A 26,359-nucleotide genomic window follows, 5' to 3' on the forward strand; every position below is an offset into this window, starting at 1 on the left:
TTGACCTATTATTATCATCTGTGTTTGCACGTGGGTTTTTTACTATAGTTAAATTTTTTAGTAAGTTATGCGTATATAATATAGCGTAAATTAAAAATGATTCTTAACTCACTTAAAAACTGAATTATCGTAAAAAACCCACCCACAAACACAGATAATGTTCTGATCATCAAGTTTCATAATAGGTCGATTCACTCTAATTTTTAAACAAACTTCAAGTACACAATGAACAGGTATAGGTACACAAACATTTGAAAACAATTCTTCCATTTTGGGATAGAAAAAGCATTTAGAAAATTTAAAGTTTACTTTTAGTTTTATATTTATGAAATTTAAATTTTTTAATTTTAGGACTTTAAAAACTCTAAGCTCCGCTGTCTGTTTGTCTTAATTCTCTCTCCTGCCTAGACGCATCCAGTTATTATCATGAATCATGATCTTCAAATCAAATAAATCTGAACACCTCACAAGTTCTTATCGCTCAATCAGTTTAGCGTTTACCATACCACCCACATTTTCAAAGCTATTTGAAAAACTAATTTTACATAGAATTACACCATTAATACACCAACATAATATACATATACTACATATATACATTCCTAAAATCTCAGTTCAGATTCAGTCCCAAACACAATAGATACAATTTCAGCTTCCTTCGAGACTAAACAATTTTGCTCCAGGGTATTCCTTGACATATCAGTATACCACACTATTTCAGGCTTTTGATCGCGTATGGTATGATGGGCTTCTATTCAAACTTAAAAACTTTATCCCTTTCCCATACTTCCAAATAATCAAATCCTAGGTTGAAAATCGGTAATTTTCAGTACGTCAAAAAATCAATATTCAATTGTTCAAAATAAAGGCTGGAGTTCCCTAGAGTAGTGACCTCTCATACGCACTCTATAAAAGGGATGGCAAATAAATCCGTGAAATGAGAAAAAAGTTTAATATGGTCAAATCACATCAAACAAAAGCGAAAACCATTCAACTCTCGCGTCCATCTACTTTGGTCTATACCACAACCTAAAATGTATTTAAATTATTTTTTATTTATTTTACTTGTATATAAATTAATCATTCAACTCGCAAACATACAGCCCTAATCAAACTTACCAGTCAATCACCTTAAAAATTAACTTAACACAGCCCAAAGGTGCTCCGTGGTACAATACCTAATAAATGCAGCTCTCCATAATGACCTAAATTTACAAACAGTTAATTAACTTGCTAAAACCACTGCAAAAGATTTCATTCCAAATTAATCAACCATATTAACCCTTTTATAAGAAACATGTACTTTTTCACATTGCCACAAAATATTCCACAACGATTAAAATTTAAAATAAACCTGGGCTAGAGACATATTAAAATAAAATATAAATTTAAAAAAAAATATACTTAAGAAAGGAATGTGGACTCATATGTGGAGTAATTAATAAAAATTTTAAAACAATTGCATAAATAATCATATAATTCAACGTCTACATAATATTATATATATAATAATAATTATACTTAGCACAAAACATCGACAAATTGATCGAATAATATTAAAAATACATATTAAACAAATATCTAATTATCATAATTTATAATTTATTATTGTCTTTAAGGGCACAATGTTTCAAATGGCAATAGCTTTTACACAAAAGTATAGTTCGTAGCATAAGTTTCAAAATAGTTCAGCTATAATACAGTTTATTGTAACTGCGCACCAATTAATTTTTCAATGTTTCTATATTATGCTAAATTGACATTATTTATGTCATTTTATTTTATTTTTTAACAATAATAATATACAAATATGTAAGCATAAGTAATTAATTCTATAGTGATAATTTATAAATATATATTTAGTATGGTATGTAATAATAGATTAGGATATGCAATAATATTATAATAACTAAAATCTTACATTCGTAAGCTATTGGATATATTTAAATAATAATAAAAATAAATATATTCAACAAATTGGATGATAATACTGTAAACAATATTTATGTATATGAAATCTAACAAGTGTGAAATTTGTTATAAGTGTCAAAGACTGATTCTCTATAAATGTCGTACTATATTAGTATACACGTCATTCATAATTATTAATCAGGCAAAACAAACATTAATTTATTTACGTTAAATCAAAAATTAAGTTTGAATATCATTTGTTATGTATTGGACAGTCCTTAATGAAAATTGTTATATATCTAATTGTGTATTTTACTTAGTGGTGGTTGCTTCAAAAATCTTTATCTATGGCTTTGTTTATAAAAAAAATATTAATGCAAAATCAGTTTGTTAGGATAGCATACGTCATTTTTGAATTATTCTATACTTTTTAATGTATAGAAAACAAACGCTAAAGCTAAAAAAGCTGCTATTACACGTACAAATCTATTATTAAAAATAAAATTCTTAATAGAAAGTCAGTCTTTTACACCTTTCTCAATATTCACGTGTTTTGATATTAATTTAAACAGCTGGGGGAAAATGTAATTTAAGATAATACTAAATGTATGGATAATTATAACACACACTCACTCCACTTATTTATTTATTTACTTATATAATATGTATCTATATTGTATGAATAAGAAAAACGCATATGGTTGCATATTATTTTTACTGTTATGAGTAAATCGAAAATCGATTTTAGGAATTTATTGTTTCCATAGGAGTTAAAAAAAATAACGTAACCACACTTAAATTATTAGTTAAAAAAAATATATATAACAACAATATGGTTTTGTTACCTAATCAGTTGAAAAAAAAAAACTAACACACTGTAATGTTAAGATGCTATTTTTAAAAACCAACGTGATTCCCTCAATATTGTCCAGACGGTAGTTACTTACAAATTACCAGTTTATGCACTAACTGTTTGAATAGATATCACACCACCCGGTCCAGGCAACACAGATTGGTCCATGAGGAATGCGTCTACTTCTCTGGCTGCTTGGCGTCCTTCAGATATTGCCCAAACTACTAAGGACTGGCCACGACGGCAATCTAAATTAACAGCAAGAGGTTATCACAGTTTTATCGTAACTATTGTATGCAAGTAATATTTGTGTTTAAAACAAATTCGTAAAAATGTTCAGTTAGTTTTATATTTTTTAATTATTTATTTAAGTTACAAACCTCCAGCAGCAAATACTTTAGGAACGGATGTAGCATAACGGCCAGAAGGTGTCTGGTAATTAGATCTCGGATCAAGGGCTAATGATAATTCATTGACAATTGTACGTTCAGGACCAAGGAATCCCATTGCCAAAAGAACCATATCACATTTGAAAATCTAAGCAATACATAGTTACATTACATAATTTAACTAATAGGAATTCTTAAACAAAGTTTTTAAAAACAATTACCTGTTCAGAATCTGGTACTTCATCCATTTTCCATCGTCCAGCCTCGTCTTTAGTCCAATTTACTTTAACTGTCTTAATACCACTAATGTGACCATTACCATCATCAACAAACTCCTACAAAATATTTATGTTGATTAAAAGATCTATTTATTTTGATACGGTATAAAATGCTAGATTACTGACCTTGCTCATGATGCAAAATTGTCTAGGATCTCTACCATACTTAATCTTAACTTCTTCATGACCATAATCCACTTTGAATACTCTAGGGTATTGTGGCCAAGGGTTATCTCGACCTCTAGTTGCAGGTGGCTCAGGAAGAATTTCAAATGATGTTATAGATCTCGCCCTCTATATGCATTTAAGAAAAATTAATTATAATATGTATTATGGTATGATACTTATTAGGTACAAACAAACACTAACCTGTCTTAATGAAGTAGCAATACAATCGCAACCAGTATCACCACCACCAATCACTATTATGTCTTTGTCTCTTGCTAACAAGGGTAAGTCTGTTGGCCCACCAAGTTGTTTCTTTTGTGAAGATTCCAAGAAGTTCATAGCAAAGTAAATACCATCTAGATGCCGACCAGGTATTGGTAGATCTCTTGGCCATGTAGCACCAGTGCATAGCACAACAGCATCAAATTGATCCAAAAGCTCCTATCATAAATTAATATTAATCATTTTTCTCAATCTTAATTATTTATATACAAATTACTTTAGCTAAATAATCTTTTCCAACGCTGACATTTGTGTGGAAAACCACTCCTTCATCTTCTAAAAGCTTGACTCGCCTTTGCACAACTTCTTTAGATAGTTTCATAGATGGGATTCCATATTGCAATAATCCACCAATACGATCATTCCTTTCAAAAACTTTTACCAAATGTCCAGCCTAAAAAATTATCATTTAAACTTGGTTGTTTTTAACTATTAAAATACTGGGTGACTATTAAAATTATTTTTACCTTATTTAGTTGATGAGCAGTTGCTAGTCCTGATGGACCAGAACCAACAATAGCTACGGTTTTACCTGAACGGTTCTTTGGTGGTTCAGGTCTAATCCAACCTTGTTCAAAGGCATGGTCGATAATTGCACATTCAATATTCTTAATAGTAACTGCAGGTTCATTAATACCCAAAACACATGCTCCTTCGCATGGAGCAGGACAAACACGCCCAGTAAATTCTAAAAAATAAAAATTTAATAATTAAATAATAATATGCAACTATATTGTTTAAAAATATCATCAATAGGATTACCAGGGAAGTTATTAGTTTGTAAAAGTTGATTTAATGCTTCTGGCCAATTATTATTGAAAACTAAATCGTTCCATTTTGGTATGATATTTCCCAAAGGACATCCATGTGAAGATTGACAGAATGGTACACCACATTCCATACACCTTGCAGCTTGAACCCTAAGTCCTTTTCTGACATGTTGGAAATTGTAAATTTCGTCCCAATCATTGAGTCTTTTTTCTGCAGGTCTGTACATCATTGTTTCTCGTGAATATTTTACAAAACCTCGAGTCTTATCTAATATTTTTTCAAGCCTTTTTTTTTCAAATGTTTGGTCATTAATTGTTTCTTCGATGTCACGAACACTTGGCTCATTAACGGTTTCTATTATACTTGTGTGACTTTGTGTTACTTTTGTGTCTTCAGCCAATTGTTTCAAAGCTCTTTGATATTCATAAGGGAATACTTTGATAAATTTGGATGCAGAGTGAGGCCAAGAATCTAATAACTTAGAAGCAATAACCGATTCAGTTTTAAGAACAAATTCTTCTAAAAGAGATTGAACATAGTTTAAGTCTTCTTGGCGGTCAAGAGGAAGAAGTTCTACCATTTCTGTATTACATTTGCTTTAAAATAAACATTAAACAAATCATAAATATTTAACTTTTGAAAAAAAATCATTATAAATTATTTTTACCTTTTAAAAGATCCATCAACATCAAGAATATAAGCGATACCACCAGACATACCAGCAGCAAAATTACGTCCTGTTAGACCCAAAATTACTGCACAACCACCAGTCATATACTCGCAACCATGATCACCAACTCCTTCGACAACTGTTATAGCACCAGAATTTCTAACTGAAAAGCGTTCAGCTGCAATACCCCTGAAAAATGCTTTCCCACTAGTAGCTCCGTATAAGCAAACATTGCCAGCTATTACATTGAGTTCAGATTGGAACGTTGATGATTTTGGTGGGAAAATAACTATTTCACCTCCAGAAAGACCCTAAAAATTATATATTAGTATCTTAGAAGTAATGATATTTATTATTTAATGAACATACTTTTCCAACATAATCATTAGCATCTCCTTCTAAAGTAACGTGTACTCCCTTAGTCATAAAAGCACAGAAACTCTGCCCAGCAGAGCCTTTCAATTTTATGTTTATACTGTTATCTGGTAAACCATCATCACCATATTTCCTAATATGAAATAAAATATGTAAAGTAAATTTGTTTTACAGATCATAAATGAAAAACTTACATTGAAATATGGTAGCTTAAAGTTGAAACAAAAGCACGGCATTCATTATTAATTGTAAGTTCAATATTTACACTTTTTTGCAAACCATCGATTACTGGTTGTGCAGCAGCTATAACAATATTGTCCATGCGTTTTTCTAGTTGGAAGTCCTAAGAATAATATATGGTTTAATTAGTACAGAAGGAAAGAAATATAATTTAAAGTATTTATTGATTTGTATACTTGTGATTCTGATCCTCCAATTATGTTAACACCAGGTCTCATATGCAAGGCATTGCGTAAGACAGGACTAAGATTTAAAAACTTTGCTTTAGGGTTGTTGTTGCTGTCTGTCATTTTGAGAAGGTCAGTGCGTCCAATAAGATCTTGATATTTGGCGACACCAAGGTTAGCCATATGCTTACGCACATCTTCGGCTAACATAAATAAGTAATTAATAACATGTTCTGGTTTACCAGAAAATTTTTTTCTCAGAACAGGATCTTGAGTTGCAATGCCAACAGGACAAGTATTTAAATGGCATTTTCTCATCATGGTACATCCAAGTACAATTAATGGTGCAGTACTCAAGCCTATTTCATCAGCACCCAACAAAGCGGCTACAATTACATCAAAACCTGTTCGTATTTGACCATCAGCTTGGACAACTACTCGGGATCTCAAGTTATTCAATACAAGGACTTGATGAGTTTCTGCTACACCAAGTTCCCACGGAAGACCTGCATTTTTGATACCAGTCCATGAACTAGCTCCAGTACCACCATCATGACCAGAAATTACTATATGTTCAGCTTTTCCTTTAGCTACACCTGAAGCAACTACTCCTACACCAACTTCAGAAACTAATTTTACAGATATTCTTCCATTTGGGTTAGCACACTTCAAATCATAAATAAGTTCTGCTAAATCTTCAATTGAATAGATATCGTGATGAGGTGGTGGAGATATTAATCCAACACCGGGTACTGAATGTCTAGTGGCAGCAATATCTTTAGTCACTTTATAACCAGGCAATTCTCCTCCTTCACCAGGTTTAGCACCTTGAGCCATTTTAATTTGTATGTCATCAGCATGAGCAAGATATGAACTGGTCACACCAAATCTACCAGATGCTACTTGCTTAATAGCTGATCGTTTGTTATTCTCTGAATCTTGATTTAAATAGCGGTCCGAATTTTCACCTTAATATTTATAAGATAAAATTATAACACAATGAAATATATATATAAAAAGATAAATAAATAAATACCTCCTTCTCCAGTATTTGATTTTCCTCCCAATTTATTCATGGCAATTGCCAAAGATGTATGTGCTTCGATAGAGATTGAACCAAGACTCATAGCACCTTAATAAATAAAACCAATATAATATTTAAAGTAATTAAATCAAATTATTTTATTTTTTGTTTAAGTTAATATTTTACCTGTAGCAAATCTTTTTACAATATTAGCTGCCGGTTCAACTTCAGAAATATCTATTGATTTAGTGGTAGGAACTAATTCCAATTGACCTCTAAGGGTACATGCACGTACACTTTCCATTGTTGATTCACAAAATTTATCATAAGAGTTTGTGCTTTTGTTACTTGCTGCATCCTACAAAATAGTGTAATTCTTCAATGTATTCCAGATACAAATAGTAGAATTATAGAAACATTGTTTATAAACTTACTTGTAAGTTGGCTATACTGATAGGGTCGTTGATGTGTTTTTCACCACCTGTACGCCAGTGGAAATAGCCAGGATTCATCAAAACCAACATATCAGTATTACGGTAAGAATAAGATAAGTAATGACGTTCATATGCTTCTTTGGCCAAACGTTCAAAGTTGATACCACCAATACGTGACTGGGTGCCTTTAAAACACTTGTTAATGACTTCATCTGCCAAGCCTACAGCTTCAAATATCTGAGCTCCTTTGTAAGACTGTAGTGTGGAAATTCCCATTTTTGCCATCACTTTAGATATTCCCCTTTCCATTGCTTCGCAATAGTTCTAAACATTCAATTAAGAGTTATTAATATTAAATAAATTGAAATAATGTTTGATGCTAACCTCAAATAATATTTTATCAGTAAAAGATGAATCCAATACTCCCTCAGCACGTAAACTTTTTGCCATTTCAAATACTAGGTAAGGGCATATGCCATCAGCACCATAACCTAATAAAACGCACATCTGGTGAACTTCTCTAGCTTCACCGGTCTCGACTATTAAACCAACTTTCATACGTAGTCTCAGATCAATCAAATGATGGTGAGTAGCTCCTAAGGCTAATAAAATACTAACTGGTATTCTGAAAAAAAAAACCACAAAAGTTTAGGTTTTATTTTTATATTTTTCATGTCGATATTCTACCTTTCAGATCCAGCTGATCTATCTGACAATATAATGAGTTGATAGTTGCTATTAGCAGCTTCGCTGGCTTCTTGACATATACGGTCCAATGCTTTTGAAAAACCTGATGGGCCATCTTCTTTATTAAATGTAACATCAATAACTTTTGTCTGTTAACATTTGTTTATTTGGTGATTAATATAATAAATTGAAATATAACCACTCAATATTAGTATATAATGCTTAAATTTATACCAACATTATTTACTTAAAATTACTTTCTTTACAAGGTTGGACAATTAAACTTTATTTTACCTTCCAGCCACGATGTAGATTATTGCGCAAAACTTCCAGATCATATAGTGATAGTATCGGGTTTGGCAAAAATAATCTATGGCACTGTTTGGCACTTGGTATAAGAATATTGGCTTCAGGTCCAATTGGGCACATTAACGACATGACAATTTTTTCACGGAAAGGATCAATTGGTGGATTTGTTACTTGGGCAAATAACTGTTTGAAGTAGGAGTATATCAATGGTTGAAACAAAGACAAGCAAGCAAGTGGAGCATCATTTCCCATGGAACCCAATGCTTCTTTTCTAAAGTTATAAATAAGTAAATGTTAAAATACTAAAATTTGTTGGATTTATTAATTTTAACGCACTTAGTTCTGATCATCGGAATAATCAGCATGTTAATAGTTTCAATTGAGTAACTGAATAACAATAAACGTCTGTCTCCTCCCCATATGCGAGTCATTTCTTGTTCTGGAATGTTTTCTCTAATCGTCTTCTTACGTTCACCGCTTATAAATTCTATTGATTTAGCACGCACTAAACCAAATCCTTTAGCGACTGCTTCTTCTCTCAAGTCTTCAATCGTAATCTATAGATAACATAAAATAAATTATTTTTCCAAGAATATAATATATATATAAATAAAAAGAATAGATTTTTATATAGACACAAAATAAATATATACAAACACCTAAACATTGTAAGAAAGTTGACAGGAGTCGAAAGATATTTTCCGTATGTTAATATAATATTAGTATATATATACACATATTTATAATAAATTAATCCATCACAGGGATAAAGTTAAGAGTAAAAATATTAATAATCAATAAGTAATAAATATTTACAATAAGAATAGATGTAAATAAAATCTTAGAAAACTAAATAGCTAGGCATTCTTATGAAATGCACGATGGTAAGATGCGCAGGTTGCAGAAGCATATTTTCAAACCATTTATCAATACATATAACTCACCCTCTAAAAGTCAGTACAGGAAACAATTTGCGGCATCGGATAAACAAACAAAATGTTTTATGATTTAGTTTTTGTAAACAATAACTTTATTATTACATTTTAATTTTTAATAATGATTGAAAAACATTATTTGTATATACCTGCTCTCTAAGCCAATCAGAATGTGGTCTACTCCTTGCTATATCCAATTTAAGTTGAACATCTTGTATGATGCGCTTCTCTTTGGTGTCGACCAACAGCATACGGCCAGGTTTCAAACGACTCTGTAAGAATGTTATAGCATTAAGTACCTATGTAAAAATGTCAAATATGTGCATATTTTGTTTGATACAATATGTAACGAAAACGAAATAGTAAATAAATAATTGTTGTCAGTTTTTCTACTTCACCTTCAGAGCTACATTGGCTGGGTCTGTGTCGTACACTCCTACTTCAGACGCCATAACCATCACATTGTCTTTCAATACGTAGAACCGAGATGGTCTTAATCCGTTCCTAAAAATAATTCGTAGTGAGCCAGTGTTTTTAAATAATTAATAAGTAATAACAATAATGATTATAAAATAAATACCTGTCCAACAAAGCACCGACGTATCGTCCGTCGGTAAACGTCAACAGGGCGGGACCATCCCAGGGTTCCATCGCGCACGCCGCCCAGTTGTAGAAGTCTCTTTTTTCGGATGGCATGGTTTGATCGTTCTGCCAGGCCTCCGGGACCATGGTCATTACGGCTTCGGGCAATGAACATTCACCCGCATTGATCAGGAATTCCAAAACGCAATCGGCCGACCCTGAGTCCGACAGATTAGGTTCCACCACCGGGTACAACTTTTTGATGTCGTCAAAGTGCTTGCTTTCCATCACACCTTCCCGAGCGGTCATGAAGTTCACGTTACCACGCACCGTGTTAATCTCGCCGTTGTGCGCCAACACCCTAAAAGAACGGAGACGTATTATTCATTAATCACTATTATGGTAAATCACGGACACCCCGGTGAATTAAAATCGTATAATATTTACCTCAGAGGGTGCGCTCTCTCCCAGCTCGGGAAAGTGTTCGTCGAGAATCTGGTGTGGACGAGTGCTAGGTACGTTTCGTAAGCTGGGCTCTGTGGGCGAGAACAAACATTATGACATAATAAATAATAATAATAATAATACAGGTACATATGTCGCATAAGACAAAATGTCGGTACGCATAGTCTATTTGTGTGTCACCTAAGTCATAGTTTAACATGTCTTACGCGACACATACATTGATTATGCATACGGACATTAATAATATAAGTAGTTTTTGTTGTTATCTATCTAAATATTTGGTTTTAATTAAGTTACGATTCATCATACTTATACGTCGTTGCACTAACTAATAAGTACTTACATTCAATATAATATATTATTATGATGTATCTATTTTTAATACGTAGAAAAATATTTTTAAAAAAAAACTCCATCAGCCGTGGTCGGGATTGTTATTTAGCACACCGTATACTACGCAATGGGTAGGTATATTATTATTATTACTTGTAAGTCGGCAAAGTACGCCCATAGTTGATCGGACGTGAACTGGCCCTTGTACACGACGATGGTGTGCGACAGCGAGCAGATGTAAAACCTCCTGCCCGGCTTGGGTATGGTGTGCGTGGAACGCTTCCGGAGCGCGAACACGCGGCGCTTGAAGTCGTCCTCATCGAACACGTCGGCGGCGTCCACCACGAACGCCTGGCGGATGAATGGTTCGCTGCTCCTGGCCACTTCGCCTATCTGGCTGTTGCGCACCGGCACCGTCCTCCAGCACAACACCTGCAATGATTGCGATAGCGCACCGCCTTGATCAGTTTGCGTAATTCGTTATAGGACTTTGTGCGCGGTTTCCGCTGCGGACGTCCGGGCGTTAAATTAGTGAGTATAATATAATATAATAATACATCTTATGATGGCTACTGTTGTTGTTGTTGTTGTTGTTGTTGTTATGATGGGTATATTATAGTTTATGGCATGTTGTATGATATATGGTTCGGGGTGGTCGAGGACACTAAAAATAATGTGTTAGACTATATTTTAGTATTGTCATCATCGAGCTAACAAATTTGGACGTCGGACGATGGTGGTCGGGGTATATGATGATATTATATAATATTATTATATAGGATTAACATGCAAATATATCGTACACACCTACAGGTGGTGGATTAACCGCCTGTAAGTTACACGGTCCACAATACTTATCACTAATGGTGCATGATATCATAATAATACTCAATATTTTTTTGACTGAATAATATTTTCGCACAATTTAAATAGGTAAATTATTACTAGGATACAGTTTTGTAAATTGTCTATTCGTCAAATTCAAATAATATTCTATTGGTAATTCTATACATAATATAATATAATACGTCGTTGCTTTAAATATATAATATTATATACTAATTTATGCAATAGTGTTACATTTTTGAATTATTAAAAATAATTACTTATATATAATATGTATAATCGCTTATGTATTAAATGTTAAAATTTAACTATTTAACTAAAAATAATTGTAAAAGAATAAAATGAATAATATGCAAGAATTTAGCATTTTCGTGTTTTATTAAGTTACCTAATCTTAAAATTTCACAAACATATAATATCATTTAATTAACACTAATTATAATTATTTCAAATTATCAATCACATCAATACTATATAGTAAACGATGTTTCGTATAGTGCTACCAAGTTTTATTTATCCATCAACAGTTACATAATATTTCAATACGTACATATAGGTATAATTTTAATTTAATAAAAACAATTGAGGAAACAAAAGTACATTATTATAGGTACTAACATTTTTTTTTAGTTGTAAGAGAAATTGATTATGATCTTTCATATTTGTATGGTAGATAGTAATAATACTTATTTATTTAAAAAAATGTGTACTATTGATAATCGTGTATCTATCAGTACATCTTACGAGTAAATTACGCGTGTACCATGTACACTATGGTGGAAGAATTTACTTTTTGATAATATTTTTATAAAGCGTTATTTTATGTTCAACGTGAAGATTAACTAATTGTTTTTTTACTATATGTTACAACACCATTTTAAGCCATAGTTAAACAATTAGAAATTTAAGTATAGGTACGTTTGAATTGTTGGTCTGCTTTTGAAAATGTTGATAGTTATTTACACCCTAGGCTCCTAAGGCATAATATTATAGACTATAAAAAGATAATCTTTTTATACTAGGTATATGTTTTCAGTTTTAGATCATTATGAAATCAGTTAATACTTAATACTGCTGTTACTTAAGTTTTCGGATACTTATATAATATCAAAAATGTATTTGATCATCCAACTTGTATGTATAAAACACATATATTTTGTAGATGGAAAACAAAAGTTGCACACTTGCACAATCAGAAGAAAAAACAAAATGGTTGTTGAAAAACATTATAAGGTTGCACCAATAAAATAAAATTTTAATTAAAAGGTTTTTATATTTTCACAACATAACTTTGTGTACGTTGCAAAAACAATTAATATAACAACTATTATAGGTAGGTATCATAAGCGATCAAACTATAAAATCAAATATAATATTATCCTATATATGTTTAAATAATAAGAAAAAAATTAATTTTGCTGTTGACATGACATTAACGATATACATTATGTGTATATATATATACATATACATACATATGCGTAATATTCTGTATGTATATGTATATATATATATATAAATATATTAATTGTGATGTAAAAAAATAAAATAAAAAAATAGACACAGATGATAAATTTACCGTACGACGATAGCGTGCAGTGGTTGTCTATCGATCGGAATCGGCTATTTTGTTTCTGTCGGTATTTGTATATTAGGTATTGATCAGGGCCGTTCTGCAATAAACAATATCATAACCTAGCTCACATATTCTCACACAAAATGGTTGTTGGGCTCACTTGTTGCGGATCGACACACAAACGTGTTCAATTCGCTTTTACCACGGTTCGTTTTCACGCTATTTTTCTAAACATAATATTACGTATAGGTATTATATAGGCGGACAGCAGCATTTTCCGAACGTAAACACAACATACAAACCAAACCTGCACCGTCGCGGCTGCCGGTCTTATATATAAACACACGCATTCTGGTATAAACCGCATTTACCAAAACGTGTTCAGTACTTGCGCACGCTTGTTGCCCGTTTATTATACGCGGTGCTAAAAATTATTATTCGATCGGCCATTATAGTATATCATATATTATAATATATAATATTATTAAATGTTTATAATATGCATACAAAATGTCACGCACACATTAAATAAACGTAGTGTGCCCATTGTCGAAATATATAATGGGTAATTAAAAATATAATGTATGGACTGCACGTCACCGCCAACAACTCACTTTGATTTTGCACTCTAAACCGATGGCCGCGAATATCTCTTCGCTCTCGGCGTGGTGCGCCTTGTCCAAGTAGAACATGCCAGTCGCGTACTTGCCCTCTTCCGGCAAGTCCACGTTTTCCTGTTCCCTGAAACGTTACATAGATTTTGGTTTTATTAAGACATTTTACCAAACGGCAATTGTATTATGTCAATTGTACCCAGTGGCGTTCTCAGGATTCTTCATTTGGGAGGGGGAGGTACACAAATTAATTGCAAAGTGGTTTGTGGGACAGTGGGAGGGTAGGGGGAAATTTGGCACTAAAAAAAAAAGGCCATGCCCCATATCTCTCCCGCTCCATGTAAGAAAGCCCGTAGGGGTACCAATATAGGTACTCGATCGTATGTCAATATGTCATTACAATATTGCAATACCATGGTAACATTGTGTATTATGTTATATTTTACTCTGGGTTCGTGCAGTTGATTGCCGAATCCGGGCGAGTTTTTTATTATATAAATATATAATATTCTAACATTATCTCAATGATAATTTCTGTTGGGTTATATTATAATCTTATAATTGATATTATTTCTCATAAACCACTGATCGCTGTTTATAGATGTCAATTGAAGCTTTTTTTGTTAAATTAAAAATAATAATAATAATAATAATAATAATCACAATTCTTAATCATATCTTCGCTCTATTTTCTATGTCACTATTTTTATTTTATTTATAAAATTAGCTCATTGTTTAAACTTGTAACAGATAGCCTAATAAAAAATGTTGAAAAAAAATTGTAATCAATGATATATACAATACAACGACGAGAAGTAAAATTACACGATTATTTATTATATGGAGGCCACCTCCTGACGTTTAATATAGAACCCTATTTCAGCGAAGTTACAAAATGCTTCGAACAACGGTTTGAAATTGTGCACGATATGAAACGTAGGATTTACATATCGCCATATTGGTAACCCAAAAGCTTAAAAACCAAATATTATTTCAATTAATTGCCAAAACATATTCTTGTTTTATTATTCAATTAATTCATTTTTATTTAGTGCACCATGGGCGTTACAAAATTCATGATTAAATTTAATTATTTATGATGGCAGTTATGATATATACGTTATATTCATTATGTATTTGTTGGTCAATGTCCAATAATTTGTAATGAATATTTTAGAGTAGACTTGAAGATTTTATGGGATAATAGAAAATATTATATTACGTATTTAGTCGTAGAAAATGTAAATAATACTATGATTAAGTTATTGGTAAATTAATTAGGTACCTATTATATTATAATAGTTTTCTAAGTTATTATTTGCATATAATTACGTATAGTATACGTGAAAAAAGCTTATCAAAAGCGTATATCTTAAATAAACAATAATGTATGATAGTTGAGAGATTTACAATTACTTTTATAGTTTAAACAAACTTTAAGAGTTGAAACTGCTAAGTCAAATAGATAATGAAAACACATACATTAATTTGTTGTATAATATTTAATATTTATTTTTTTAGATTCTGAGCGTAGCTGTTTGTTTGATAATGGCGAGTGCGAACTTATTTTTCAAACATACATTATAAGATAGATAGTGCAGAACTTTGAATACCTACTATAAAGTTTAAACGGGATTGACATTTTTGAATTTCTAGATATGTTTACGGAAAAAAATGTATAAAAAAAACATTAGGTTATATTTATTATATTTATTTATGTGTTTTAATATTTATTTCACTTAGAATTTGTAATGAAGTTGCGAACAATCTAAAAACTTGTTACAACTGTACTATTTATATAATAACTAATAAGTAAGAAAATCAAATAGTAATATATTTTTAAATAATTTAAATAATTATTGTTTATAGAAAAGTAAAAACGGATCAAACAATTTTTTAATTGTTTTCCAATAAACTATAATTATATACATATGTATTATATAAATAACAGTAAAAATTCGTAAAGTTGCTTTAAAAATACCTTTATATATGAATTAAACCCTTAATTAAACAATCATAAATTAGAGGGAATAAAAAAAATACATTATCAGTTATCACTTGATAATATTTAAAAGCTAAGAGTTATTTATAAGAGTTCATATAGTTTTAATGCGTCTTAATTTAATTATAGCTTAATATGTGCTGTGAAGTGTAAAGTATCTAAAAGGGTCGTTACCTATGTTAATTGTTGGGTACTTACTACTTGGGTACAGCGGTAAAGGGTAGAGAATTCGATTATAGGTATAAGTCACGAGTCAACATTATTCAGAGAAATATTATTGATTGTCTCAGGTAGTCCATAAATATTGTTAAAATATTTGTGCTTTGATAAGTAGTTTTAGAAAATAGGTGGAAACTTTTTTTACTTTCTTGATTTTTAATTAAGTAAGTATGGTAATTGAAATGAAAAAAGACGGAATTTTAAAAACTTCAAGAATTTGTGTTAAATAGGAAAATAATAAAAATTTAACTCAGTAATGATGAGTAGGTGGGTAATTTAGCTAGCTTTAATATAAAATATTAATGAGAGAGATTTAAAAGAGTTATATTTTGCTAGATTTTCATTTAGCGAGGTAGATTTCCGAAACTGGAGAACGGATTTCGTTGTTTGGTGTCTTGTTGGATTCACATTAGCTAGGAGAAGTTCAGTGAAGATTTTCAGAACTTTATCTCCAATCGTTAATTTACTACAAAGCTGTAAAGCTGAAAAACATCAAAAAACGCCCAATAAAATTGGTTTTAACTTTTTTTTAATGTTCTGTAGTAAATTAACCATTAAAGATATTGTTCTGAAAATCTTCACTGCAGTTGTCCTAACCAACGTGAATCTAACAAGACCCCAAACAATGAAATTCGCTCTCCGGTTTCGGAGATCTATCTCACTAAATGAAAATGAAAATGATTTTTTGTGGGGCTGTTCACACAGACATTTTTCTGGATTCAAATTGTTATACCGCTTGGGTGTGACATCAGTTAATACATTTCTAAAAATCAAGAAATTTTACGTGCCGATCCCTGACCTGGCAAGCGTTTTTATTCTGGAATTTAAAAGCATCGTTGAGACATAACAATATTCTAGTGAGAAAATAATCGATGTCAACAATTATTATGGCACCTGGCGTACGACCACAATAGGTACAGAGTGCGGCAAACAACTGACATACGGTTATTAAAATATGAATTATTATCGATCATAATTCATAAAATATTACCATAACATAGACTTTAAAAAAATAAGTTTATAAAATTAGGTATATTTTAAATTTTTATGTATTTAAATAATCTATGTGGTGTAGCTGTAAATAAATTTTAAATAAGTTTATACCGAGATACACGTTTGAATTAATAGCCATAATCGCGACGGGGTATACCGTATAATGTTGTACACTAGGTACCAAAATATAATAGTTTGATAAGTTCCCACACGAAACACAGCAGGGAGAGCATGTAGTGGATACATATTATATAGATATAAGTTCCTTCGGGAAAAAATTCACCTGTATACGTAAGTTCCTACAGATGGAGAGAGATTAAATGCATTACTTTCTGTATACTGCACTGGTGTATAACATTATAACATATTACTACTATCTAGAATTATCTTAATCACCTATGATATGAATAAAATAAGACCACGAAGTATGATGGACAATCCATTTTGTCTGAATCAGAACTTGTTGAGTCTTAACCACGAGAACATACATTTAGACATTTATAAAAATAGACGTGATTACCATTATCTACCATGATTACCTAGTTGGTTTTTAGTCTATAATAATTAGATATAGAAAAAAAACACACTGCAAATATAATACCTACGTAATATAAATACAAATATAATACATATTATGTGGAAGTATATGTAAATAATGCTAAAGTTGGTATGTTATACCTAAAGTGAATTTATTAATTACTTAAAAATGGATGTATTTTGTTCACGTATAGGAATGGTTTTTACCTGCAATGAATCGTGTGGAAACTTACACTCACTTAAAATATTTGTACCTACATTCGTAACTTTGAGGTCATTATCGCCATACTTCCCCAATCCGCTGTACTTTTAATTACCACTCAAAACATTATTGTTTGATTGTTGTGATTAGTTCTGTATTTTAATTTTAACTATAGTTTATAATCAACGCAGAATATTGTGTATAATATTCAAATATATAAATAATGTGTTACCTTATATCTTTGAGATATAATTGAATAATAATTAACAATTGTTTAATTTATTATGAATAGGTTATAACACCGCGTTACGTAATAGTTGGAAATACTATACATACTATACATTTTAGTTTTTAATTATTATTTTTCTTTTATAAAACCGAAATATCGGGCATCCCTGGAAATAAAAAAGTGGATATACTGGCAAACGAGGCAATCACCTCGACCTCATCCTGAACCATTACTACTCTTAACTACTCTCAACTACCATTACTACTCATAACTATTACTTCCATTCCAAGACTTAAAAATATGTATAAATATACACACTACCAATATGTGGCAAACATCCTGGGATGAAATACCAATCACAAACAAGTTAAAATCGATTACCAACCTCACCCACATACATATCATAAAACATGAAGAACAACCTCTCTGTAGCCAATGCAACGAACCGCTCTCAATCAAACACGTAATCTTAGACTGCCCGCTATATGTCAACGCAAGAAACATCCTCAATCAACCTTTATCGATGAAGGAAGCACTAGGAGAACATAACACGCACTTGATTCATAACTTCTTCAAATCCATCGGCATAGACACAAAAATGTAATATTAAGATAAAACTACATAACTAACAAATATAATGTAAATATATAATACTGTAAAAACCACTTATCCCATAACTATGTAATCTTAATTTATAACTTAATTATCCATTTGTAATAATGTAATCACAACCACCTAGCTGTTGAAGCCTTTGTTCTCAATAAAAAAAAAAAAAAAAAACGAAATGGAACATTGGACACAAGTGTAAGTAGGTATATCGTATATATTTATAAAACAATTAATCCTTTAAGTGAATAGATTAGATAATAGCAGAACAATTAACTGTATGACTTCTCTAAGTAGGTATTCGAAATAACTTTTCGGTACTACCTGTACTTCATAGCATGGATTTACATAGTATTTAAGTCTTAGATGTATCATCGCATGATTATTTATCGTTTTTTAGTAAGTCAAACCTTTTTTTTTATGGCCATGGCCACTTCACCCCGGTAAATACTGGGAGTGATATGGAATTCAATTGAAAAAAAAATCCATATTCTATTTTCTATTTTCCGATAGCGTGGTATAAAATAAATGTCAAACCTTAGCTCGTGGGCGTAAAAAGAATGTGGTATGGCTGTCAGTACACCCGCTCCATCACCGGAATCGTTATCGCATGAGCATGCGCCTCGGTGGTTCATTCTCATGGCCAATTTTTGTGCATCGCGAACGATCTGAAAAAAGAAACAGTTTTGATTAAAACGCGTTGACTCCATATAAGGTTATTTTAACCACTTTTAAAGTTTTAAAAGGTTTTCGACCGTTGAAATCATATATTATAATACGTATTATTATTAGTATACACCCCAATATGTGTGATTAACGTCTAATAAGTCGCACAAGTGACTTTTTTAAACTATGTATAATTATATAGGTACTATATAATTTTAAGTTCAAAGGAAAGTATCAACAGCTTAATTTAAGTCAAATCAACACTAATATAATGTGTGAAGAGCGACTTGAAAGCCTAACAAGTAGGAATGATATTTTATTCGACCGATTCGTGAAATATGGTATTCTGGAATAATTTAGTCAGTAAATATTATGCGTATTTTCCAGATAATACTGTCTTTTAGGTTAAGTAAAGTTATTATTTATTACGATTTTCAAAAACTTAAAATGAAAAAAACATATATTGCTATAAAAGTTGAGAATTCAAATGCAATCAGTTCTAATAAAATTATTAATTAAATTAAAATGTGCTTCAATTGCACAACAATACATTGATTTAATTAGTAGATAATATATTATAATATATTAATATAGGTAGTTGAATCTTTATTAATTAGAGAAATATATAACACATAAATTGTGTATCCAAGAGTATCTATGAATTATATTGTAATACAGCGTTTCCATAATGTGACCTTTATACTATATTGTAGATACATAACTTAACCTAAATTGTTGAGAGGTACACACCTACACTGGCACTGGCAGAGTTGTACGACGTATGTGCACCACAGCCAGATAAATACATGTAATTTGGGTAAAAAACATTTTTAGAGAGTAATCTGAATTCTATTTTTGGTTCTATTAAAATTGTATAGTTCACACTATACGTATAAGAATCAAATTGACAGTTTTCAAATATGAGGAATTAAATAGGGTCATTATTTCGTGTATGTTTTGAAATCATTATTTATTTATTTTTTTATTCCATGTGTTCACAGTAAATGAAAAACTATTTTATTTTTCTCTCTAAGTTTCTCTATACTCGATATTTCATAACTGTTATTCTATTTTAGATTTTTGGAGTGTATAGGAGAGACCACCCGTGTCTTGAGTGACCCGAAGCAAAGACCAAACACGCAAAATCACTAAAGATAAATTAAGTGTTGGGCTTTTAAATACGATAAAAATGTATAATATGCCACGAAAAGAAAAAATAAATCTGAAATTGTTATTATAGTTATCTATTTTTATGGGTTGTTTATTATTAAGCGTATCGTAGAAAATTGCATAATATGTCTTCATTCTTAATATTTATGTATAATAAGTACTTTTCATTCCTGGTAAAAACGGTATTTATTGAATCTGGGTACTTGAGCGTACATTTACAGTACATATATGAATAAATTATTTACAGTAGTAGGTCACGTTATTAAGTGAAATTAATTTTTTAATATGAACCAATTGTCAATACCTAGATTAAAGTTCAGTTCGTCTACGAAATTTATTACAAAATACGTTAATCCAATGAACCTAAGCATAAGAACTAATAAGCTAGGTATTACCAGAAAATGTGTTAAGATAATGCTTGTATGGGTTTTATAATATTAATATTGATTTACATTTCAGATGGTTCGATAAAAAAAAAAAACTTCAAAGCAATCGTCGATTTAACACCTATATACAAATTATTATAATCCATCTAATGTATTAATAAACTTCTCGTTGTATTATTTAATATTAAAATTAAAATGTTTAGTTAGGTAGATGACGTCGTATACTGTAGTGTAGCCGTGCTGGTGAATTACCATTAGGTATAAATTTTACAATCTAAACTCAACAGTAACGGTGCAATACTCATTATATCGATATTTCAATTAAATCAAATATTTAAATTTTCATATCTTAAAATATTGTGTTATATATTTCATTAACAATTATTGATTAGTGATTACAACATAAATAATTATTATGTTTTGTAAACCAGATATTAAACTAAATGCTTTATCAATGCCTATTATTAATTATTATTTAATTTATTAAACTCGTAAAATAATTTAAATTTGAATGTAATTTTTCAATGAACAAAATATCATAAGTACCATTTATTTAACTTAAATATTAATCATGATCACTACCCAAAAAATGTACATAATATTACCTATATTATTATACAACTTGAATGGAAAATTCTATTGAACAACCATAGGCACACATAATAGAATAATACTCAGAAATAAGAAATAACTCTATAAAATATACTACTTAGGTTAGGTTACTATATACTACCTCAGACCTCAGTAGTTGCACATTTTAGATCACTCCAATAGTTAAGATGTAACCCCGGTATCAGGATATAAACATGAATAAAATATACTAAGCATGGGTTTAATGATTGTTAAGTGTTCTACATATATTATCGAGTTCATAAAAAATTGAAGTTGAACGAAAATCCGGCAGTTTTAACTAAATATTTTATTTTTGTTCAAACCATTATTTTGTAGGTAATTTTTATATTTTTAATAAACTGAATTTTGGATTTTTAATTTAGGTTTGATCAAATTGTTTAAATAGATCAAGAAATAAAATAAGTGAATGAACAACTAGGTATTCATTTATTGTGGTCGAAACATGTTTCGAAATATGTTACATCTTGATATCATTCATACAATTTAAATATTATGACATATTGTAGTTTTTACACTCTTTAGATATTTGTTTACAATTCATAATAGGTACGCTTATTCTATAGTACCTAATACCTATAATGGCAGATTATTTTCAATAGCTTTGACGCGCGTCTTCGAGTACATGATCGACGAATATTCCACACGATTGAAATGCTATTTTACTAGTGGGGTTATTATCAGGATTTTTTAAATTTTATTATCTGCGGGGGTAAAAAGTTTTTGGCGAAAGTTATAGCCTCTTGTTATACCCTGTATTACAATTAACTAGATACCATATATGCGTAACGATTCAGGCGTACAAAGCATACACATGTTCAGTTATATGAAATAATTTTTATTGGCTTCTTGTCTCTGAATTCTGAAGATTGATTTAACCATTATTTTATTAAGGGAAAATAACTATATTATTTGATACAATTTCGTAGACAGCTTAATATAACAACACATTGTTCCTGCCGCAGCAGTTATTTAATCTATTAGATAGAGCTGAACAATTTAATTAATCACAATGAATTAATACGCTCTATAGATACAGCAGTGGCGCACGGCCAGAAGAATTTCCTTCCTGTTTCCGGCGAAACAAATATTATCGTAAGACGTTGATACTATACTGTCTGTTTTCGTTTTTTTTTTCTAATAGACATTTATTTTATGGAACCTGCTAACATTATTGTTTTGTCTTTAGTGTCAAAAACATTGAACGCAACTTGAACGAAATCTGTGATTAAAATAGCTTTTGGCGTGAATATTGATGGGGTAGAATGATAGCTGATGATGTGGTGGTGAGGTGAAAGACGAAGAGCCACGACAACAATGGTATATCGTTATAAACTTATAAACTATGAATTTATAATAGCTAATACTCAATAGCTAACGATCTGGTCCAACTATACCTATATACCAGAATATATGAATGCATATAATATAATATGTATCATAAAGATATTTTGAAGTGTCTTTATTCTTTCTTTTGTAATTTTCTGTCGTCATATTTCTCGCTGATTAAAAAACAAATTCAATAGAAAATCTGCTAACCGACTCGGAGGAGGAAATGAATAATGCCGGGGAAACGTCGAATTAGTGGGTCAAGTGTAAAACGACAGCGGAACGAGGAAAATCGTTGAGGCCCCGCCGCCGCTTTCGGGAAGCTACGGTAGTCGGCGAGGGGGGCGGGTGATGCGAGGAGAAAAAACGCAGTTGGCAACGTTTGTGTTACGCCACGACTGCCGCCGATCGATCCACAAGTTTCCCGAACAAACGTCAGTCGACGCGCGTTTGGATAATAAAGGGTGTTTTCTGCAGATCCACCACCCCCCCCCCCCCCTCTTATCACGTCGGGCGCCACCATGTTACATCCCTAATTTCAACGGGGCCACCACCGCGCTCTAGCGGTGAACTCACTAACGATCACACACCGTAAGCATTTTTATCACGACGGGAAGCACAATACCAAAATGCACGGTAGACAGCCATCCTGCTACAGACTTCAGTTTGTAAGGAACGTATGGGAATATCATAATTTTATTTTATGAACTGTATCGTATTTTCGTATCAACAATCAACTTCTGTTAATTTCAATTTAAAATCACAAATTATTTAGAAATCCCAAATAGCCATAACATTTGTGAACAAATTATTTGAAATGCATCGTTACTACCGTTAAAGACGTGATTAATAAAAAAAATTAAGTACAATATGTAATATTCCTACTGATTTTGTTTTGTTAAATTAAAAATTGAGACCCTTCAATTAAAAATATAATTTTTTTATACTAAAATTAATACAAAACAATACAACTAATTTCTTAAATAACAAAGATAATAAAAATACCTATACCCGGTTATAGGCACACAATTTGAAACATGACATTCAATACAGAAATCAGGCCATCAGATGATGTACAACAAATATGAATTAGATAAAAGTTATCAAATATATTCATATACTTACATCCGTTATTTAAAATGTCATTTTCACTGACATTTCATAGTAAGTGCGAAAAGGGAAGTATGAAAATGTAATGCGTGTTTTGTGTTAACATTTTAGTATGTAGAACAATTGTGGTAGGATGGAGGTACTTTATAACAGTTGACACTACGCAATACGACTTTTTCAAACGTTGAATAAAATAAACGTTATACAACGAATAATTTAGTCAAAGCCAATAACCTGCGGATTCACTTTTTGTCAAAGAATTGGCGATACTATGGGCGTAAAAACTGCAGAGAAGATACTTGTCTTGAGAGTGAGCAGAGTGAGGTAATTATCATGAAAAATTTTTAATTTAACATAACCTATACATAAATGTATATATATTAACATATAAATTATTTTTAACCAATTTATGAAAACGCGTCTGGTTGTCAGATATGATATTATTTTGTACAAGTTATTATATCCTCGATTATATCCCTGCAATAGCGTACCAACAGAAACACGTAAAACAGTTAGCACCTCCGGGGGTTTGAATCCAGAGGTCGTACGTAATATAATATAATATAATAATAGGTATTATGTATATATATATATAATATAGCAAACGAAGAGTTAACCATGATTTTTAAATTAATCCCGCCTAGGTCATGGTCACAATCTCCCCCCTCCTACACAACCGCATATTATCAAATTATATAATTAAATAATACAAAGAACTTTAACCGTTGACATAATATTATCTACTAATTTAATTATCAGATGATGATGTGTACTTATACTTAAATAGGTACCCACATTTTTTTTATCGTCCAGCGTCCGTGCGCGTTAAATACAATGCGTTTTACCATTTATTTAGTAGGTATACAATAAATATATAAGTATACTAATTAGTAATTCAAACCAATGATTTTATTTTATACATATGGTTTAAAGATAACTATAATAATGAAGTTTGTTTGTCAAACAAAAGATAATTTTCGTAATGTTTTTTGCTAATAGCCAATTCAACCATTAAAAATCAATCTAATAAAATACCTAACCGAACCAGTTATTCAAATTTAAATTTAATGTTCAATTATTATTCAAATTTACTATTTCATAATAAGTAACAGCGTTGTTAAAAAACATTAAAAAGAATTATTTTTGTTCATATTCAATTAAATAATAGTCTGAAAAATGTAAAAAGGTCCTTGTTTATTGAGGTTTGACATTGGCTGTGAGTAATAAACCAATATATAATAGGTATAATATACATATACACATAATATACATACATATATACATAATATACATATATAATATATATCTACATTATAGCCATATAAATACCACACAGATATCGTCAAATATATTTTTAATTATTATATAACAATATTATCTAGTTATATGAAGAACAAATTGTAAAAAACCTCTAGGAGATTACAAAATCATATGTACTTATTTAATACTATACATCATTTTTTTTTTAACACCTAATATAAAAGTAATTTAAAGTAACGTATTCTTGTGTCTTGTGATGTAACTTATTACTTTTTTTTATTATAACAAACTACGTTCTTTAAAACATGTAAATTCTCATTTACATTTCGAATGGTTCTTTTAAAATACTTATTATCTACATAGAACTCATAATAATAGCCTCATGTCTTAGGTATGTATATTTTATTTGTTTTGAAGATGTATCAATTATTATTTTTAAATTTGAAATAAAATAATTATTAAATTATTAAAAGCAAGTAATACATTCAACTCGTCAAATGTAGGGTTCACTGATGTAGGTATTTCTCGTACCTATTTAAAAACTTTTAAGTGTTTAATTTTATGCACGGTTGTCCACCATTCATGAATACGTTTTCTTTCATGTCCACTTACGTATGCGTATTAGTAATAGTGTTCAATTTTTTTTCTTAAGTTAGCAACATTGTCTGTACTTACAACAATTACATATTTTCAAATCCATGATTTTTTTTTTTAGTATTATTTGTAGAAAATGATGTAGTTATTATTCCATTTTGTAGTCAAATAAATATTGACTAACACAATATTACCATTATAGAAGGCACACACTTATCACTCATTTATATACAAATAATTAAGTTTATATTCAATGTTCATGAATGTACATATTTGAATGTATGAAAGTTATTTTACAACGAAGTATTTATTCTGTATTCATGTCTCATGATAAAAGGTTTCCTATATATACTATAAATATAACTAAAACTTTATAAAGTATAAAATAGTAGCTAATAAACTAAAATATGCTATTGGAGTATCTGCTATTGGATGTATAAGATTTTAATTAATAATTGCATTAAAAATAAGACAGGGATTGATTTAATGTTGTTCAGATATCATTACATTTTTGTAT

The 26,359-nt window shown here is 30.4% G+C and overlaps 1 protein-coding gene across 1 annotated transcript in view; it reads right to left on the reverse strand.

Moving 5' to 3' along the window:
- Nucleotides 1-1,459: 1,459 nt before the first annotated feature.
- Nucleotides 1,460-26,359, reverse strand: part of LOC132943216 (uncharacterized) — a 32,247-nt gene continuing 7,347 nt past the window's right edge. Inside the window, exons 3-28 of the mRNA XM_061012094.1 lie at nt 19,235-19,365; nt 13,910-14,036; nt 11,027-11,305; nt 10,523-10,611; nt 10,074-10,436; nt 9,892-9,997; nt 9,643-9,765; nt 8,895-9,115; nt 8,544-8,829; nt 8,250-8,398; nt 7,947-8,187; nt 7,563-7,886; nt 7,315-7,486; nt 7,141-7,236; nt 6,114-7,072; nt 5,892-6,040; nt 5,692-5,830; nt 5,320-5,633; nt 4,644-5,248; nt 4,349-4,569; nt 4,099-4,275; nt 3,801-4,040; nt 3,558-3,725; nt 3,375-3,488; nt 3,145-3,301; nt 1,460-3,012 (exon numbers count right to left, since the gene is read on the reverse strand). Coding sequence (XP_060868077.1) covers nt 2,870-3,012; nt 3,145-3,301; nt 3,375-3,488; nt 3,558-3,725; nt 3,801-4,040; nt 4,099-4,275; nt 4,349-4,569; nt 4,644-5,248; nt 5,320-5,633; nt 5,692-5,830; nt 5,892-6,040; nt 6,114-7,072; nt 7,141-7,236; nt 7,315-7,486; nt 7,563-7,886; nt 7,947-8,187; nt 8,250-8,398; nt 8,544-8,829; nt 8,895-9,115; nt 9,643-9,765; nt 9,892-9,997; nt 10,074-10,436; nt 10,523-10,611; nt 11,027-11,305; nt 13,910-14,036; nt 19,235-19,365 — 6,093 coding nt within the window. The 3' untranslated portion in view covers nt 1,460-2,869. The remainder of the gene's footprint in view (nt 3,013-3,144; nt 3,302-3,374; nt 3,489-3,557; nt 3,726-3,800; nt 4,041-4,098; nt 4,276-4,348; nt 4,570-4,643; nt 5,249-5,319; nt 5,634-5,691; nt 5,831-5,891; nt 6,041-6,113; nt 7,073-7,140; nt 7,237-7,314; nt 7,487-7,562; nt 7,887-7,946; nt 8,188-8,249; nt 8,399-8,543; nt 8,830-8,894; nt 9,116-9,642; nt 9,766-9,891; nt 9,998-10,073; nt 10,437-10,522; nt 10,612-11,026; nt 11,306-13,909; nt 14,037-19,234; nt 19,366-26,359) is intronic.

This window comes from Metopolophium dirhodum, chromosome 4 (genome assembly GCF_019925205.1).
Source record: "Metopolophium dirhodum isolate CAU chromosome 4, ASM1992520v1, whole genome shotgun sequence".
Classification (NCBI taxonomy): domain Eukaryota; kingdom Metazoa; phylum Arthropoda; class Insecta; order Hemiptera; family Aphididae; genus Metopolophium; species Metopolophium dirhodum.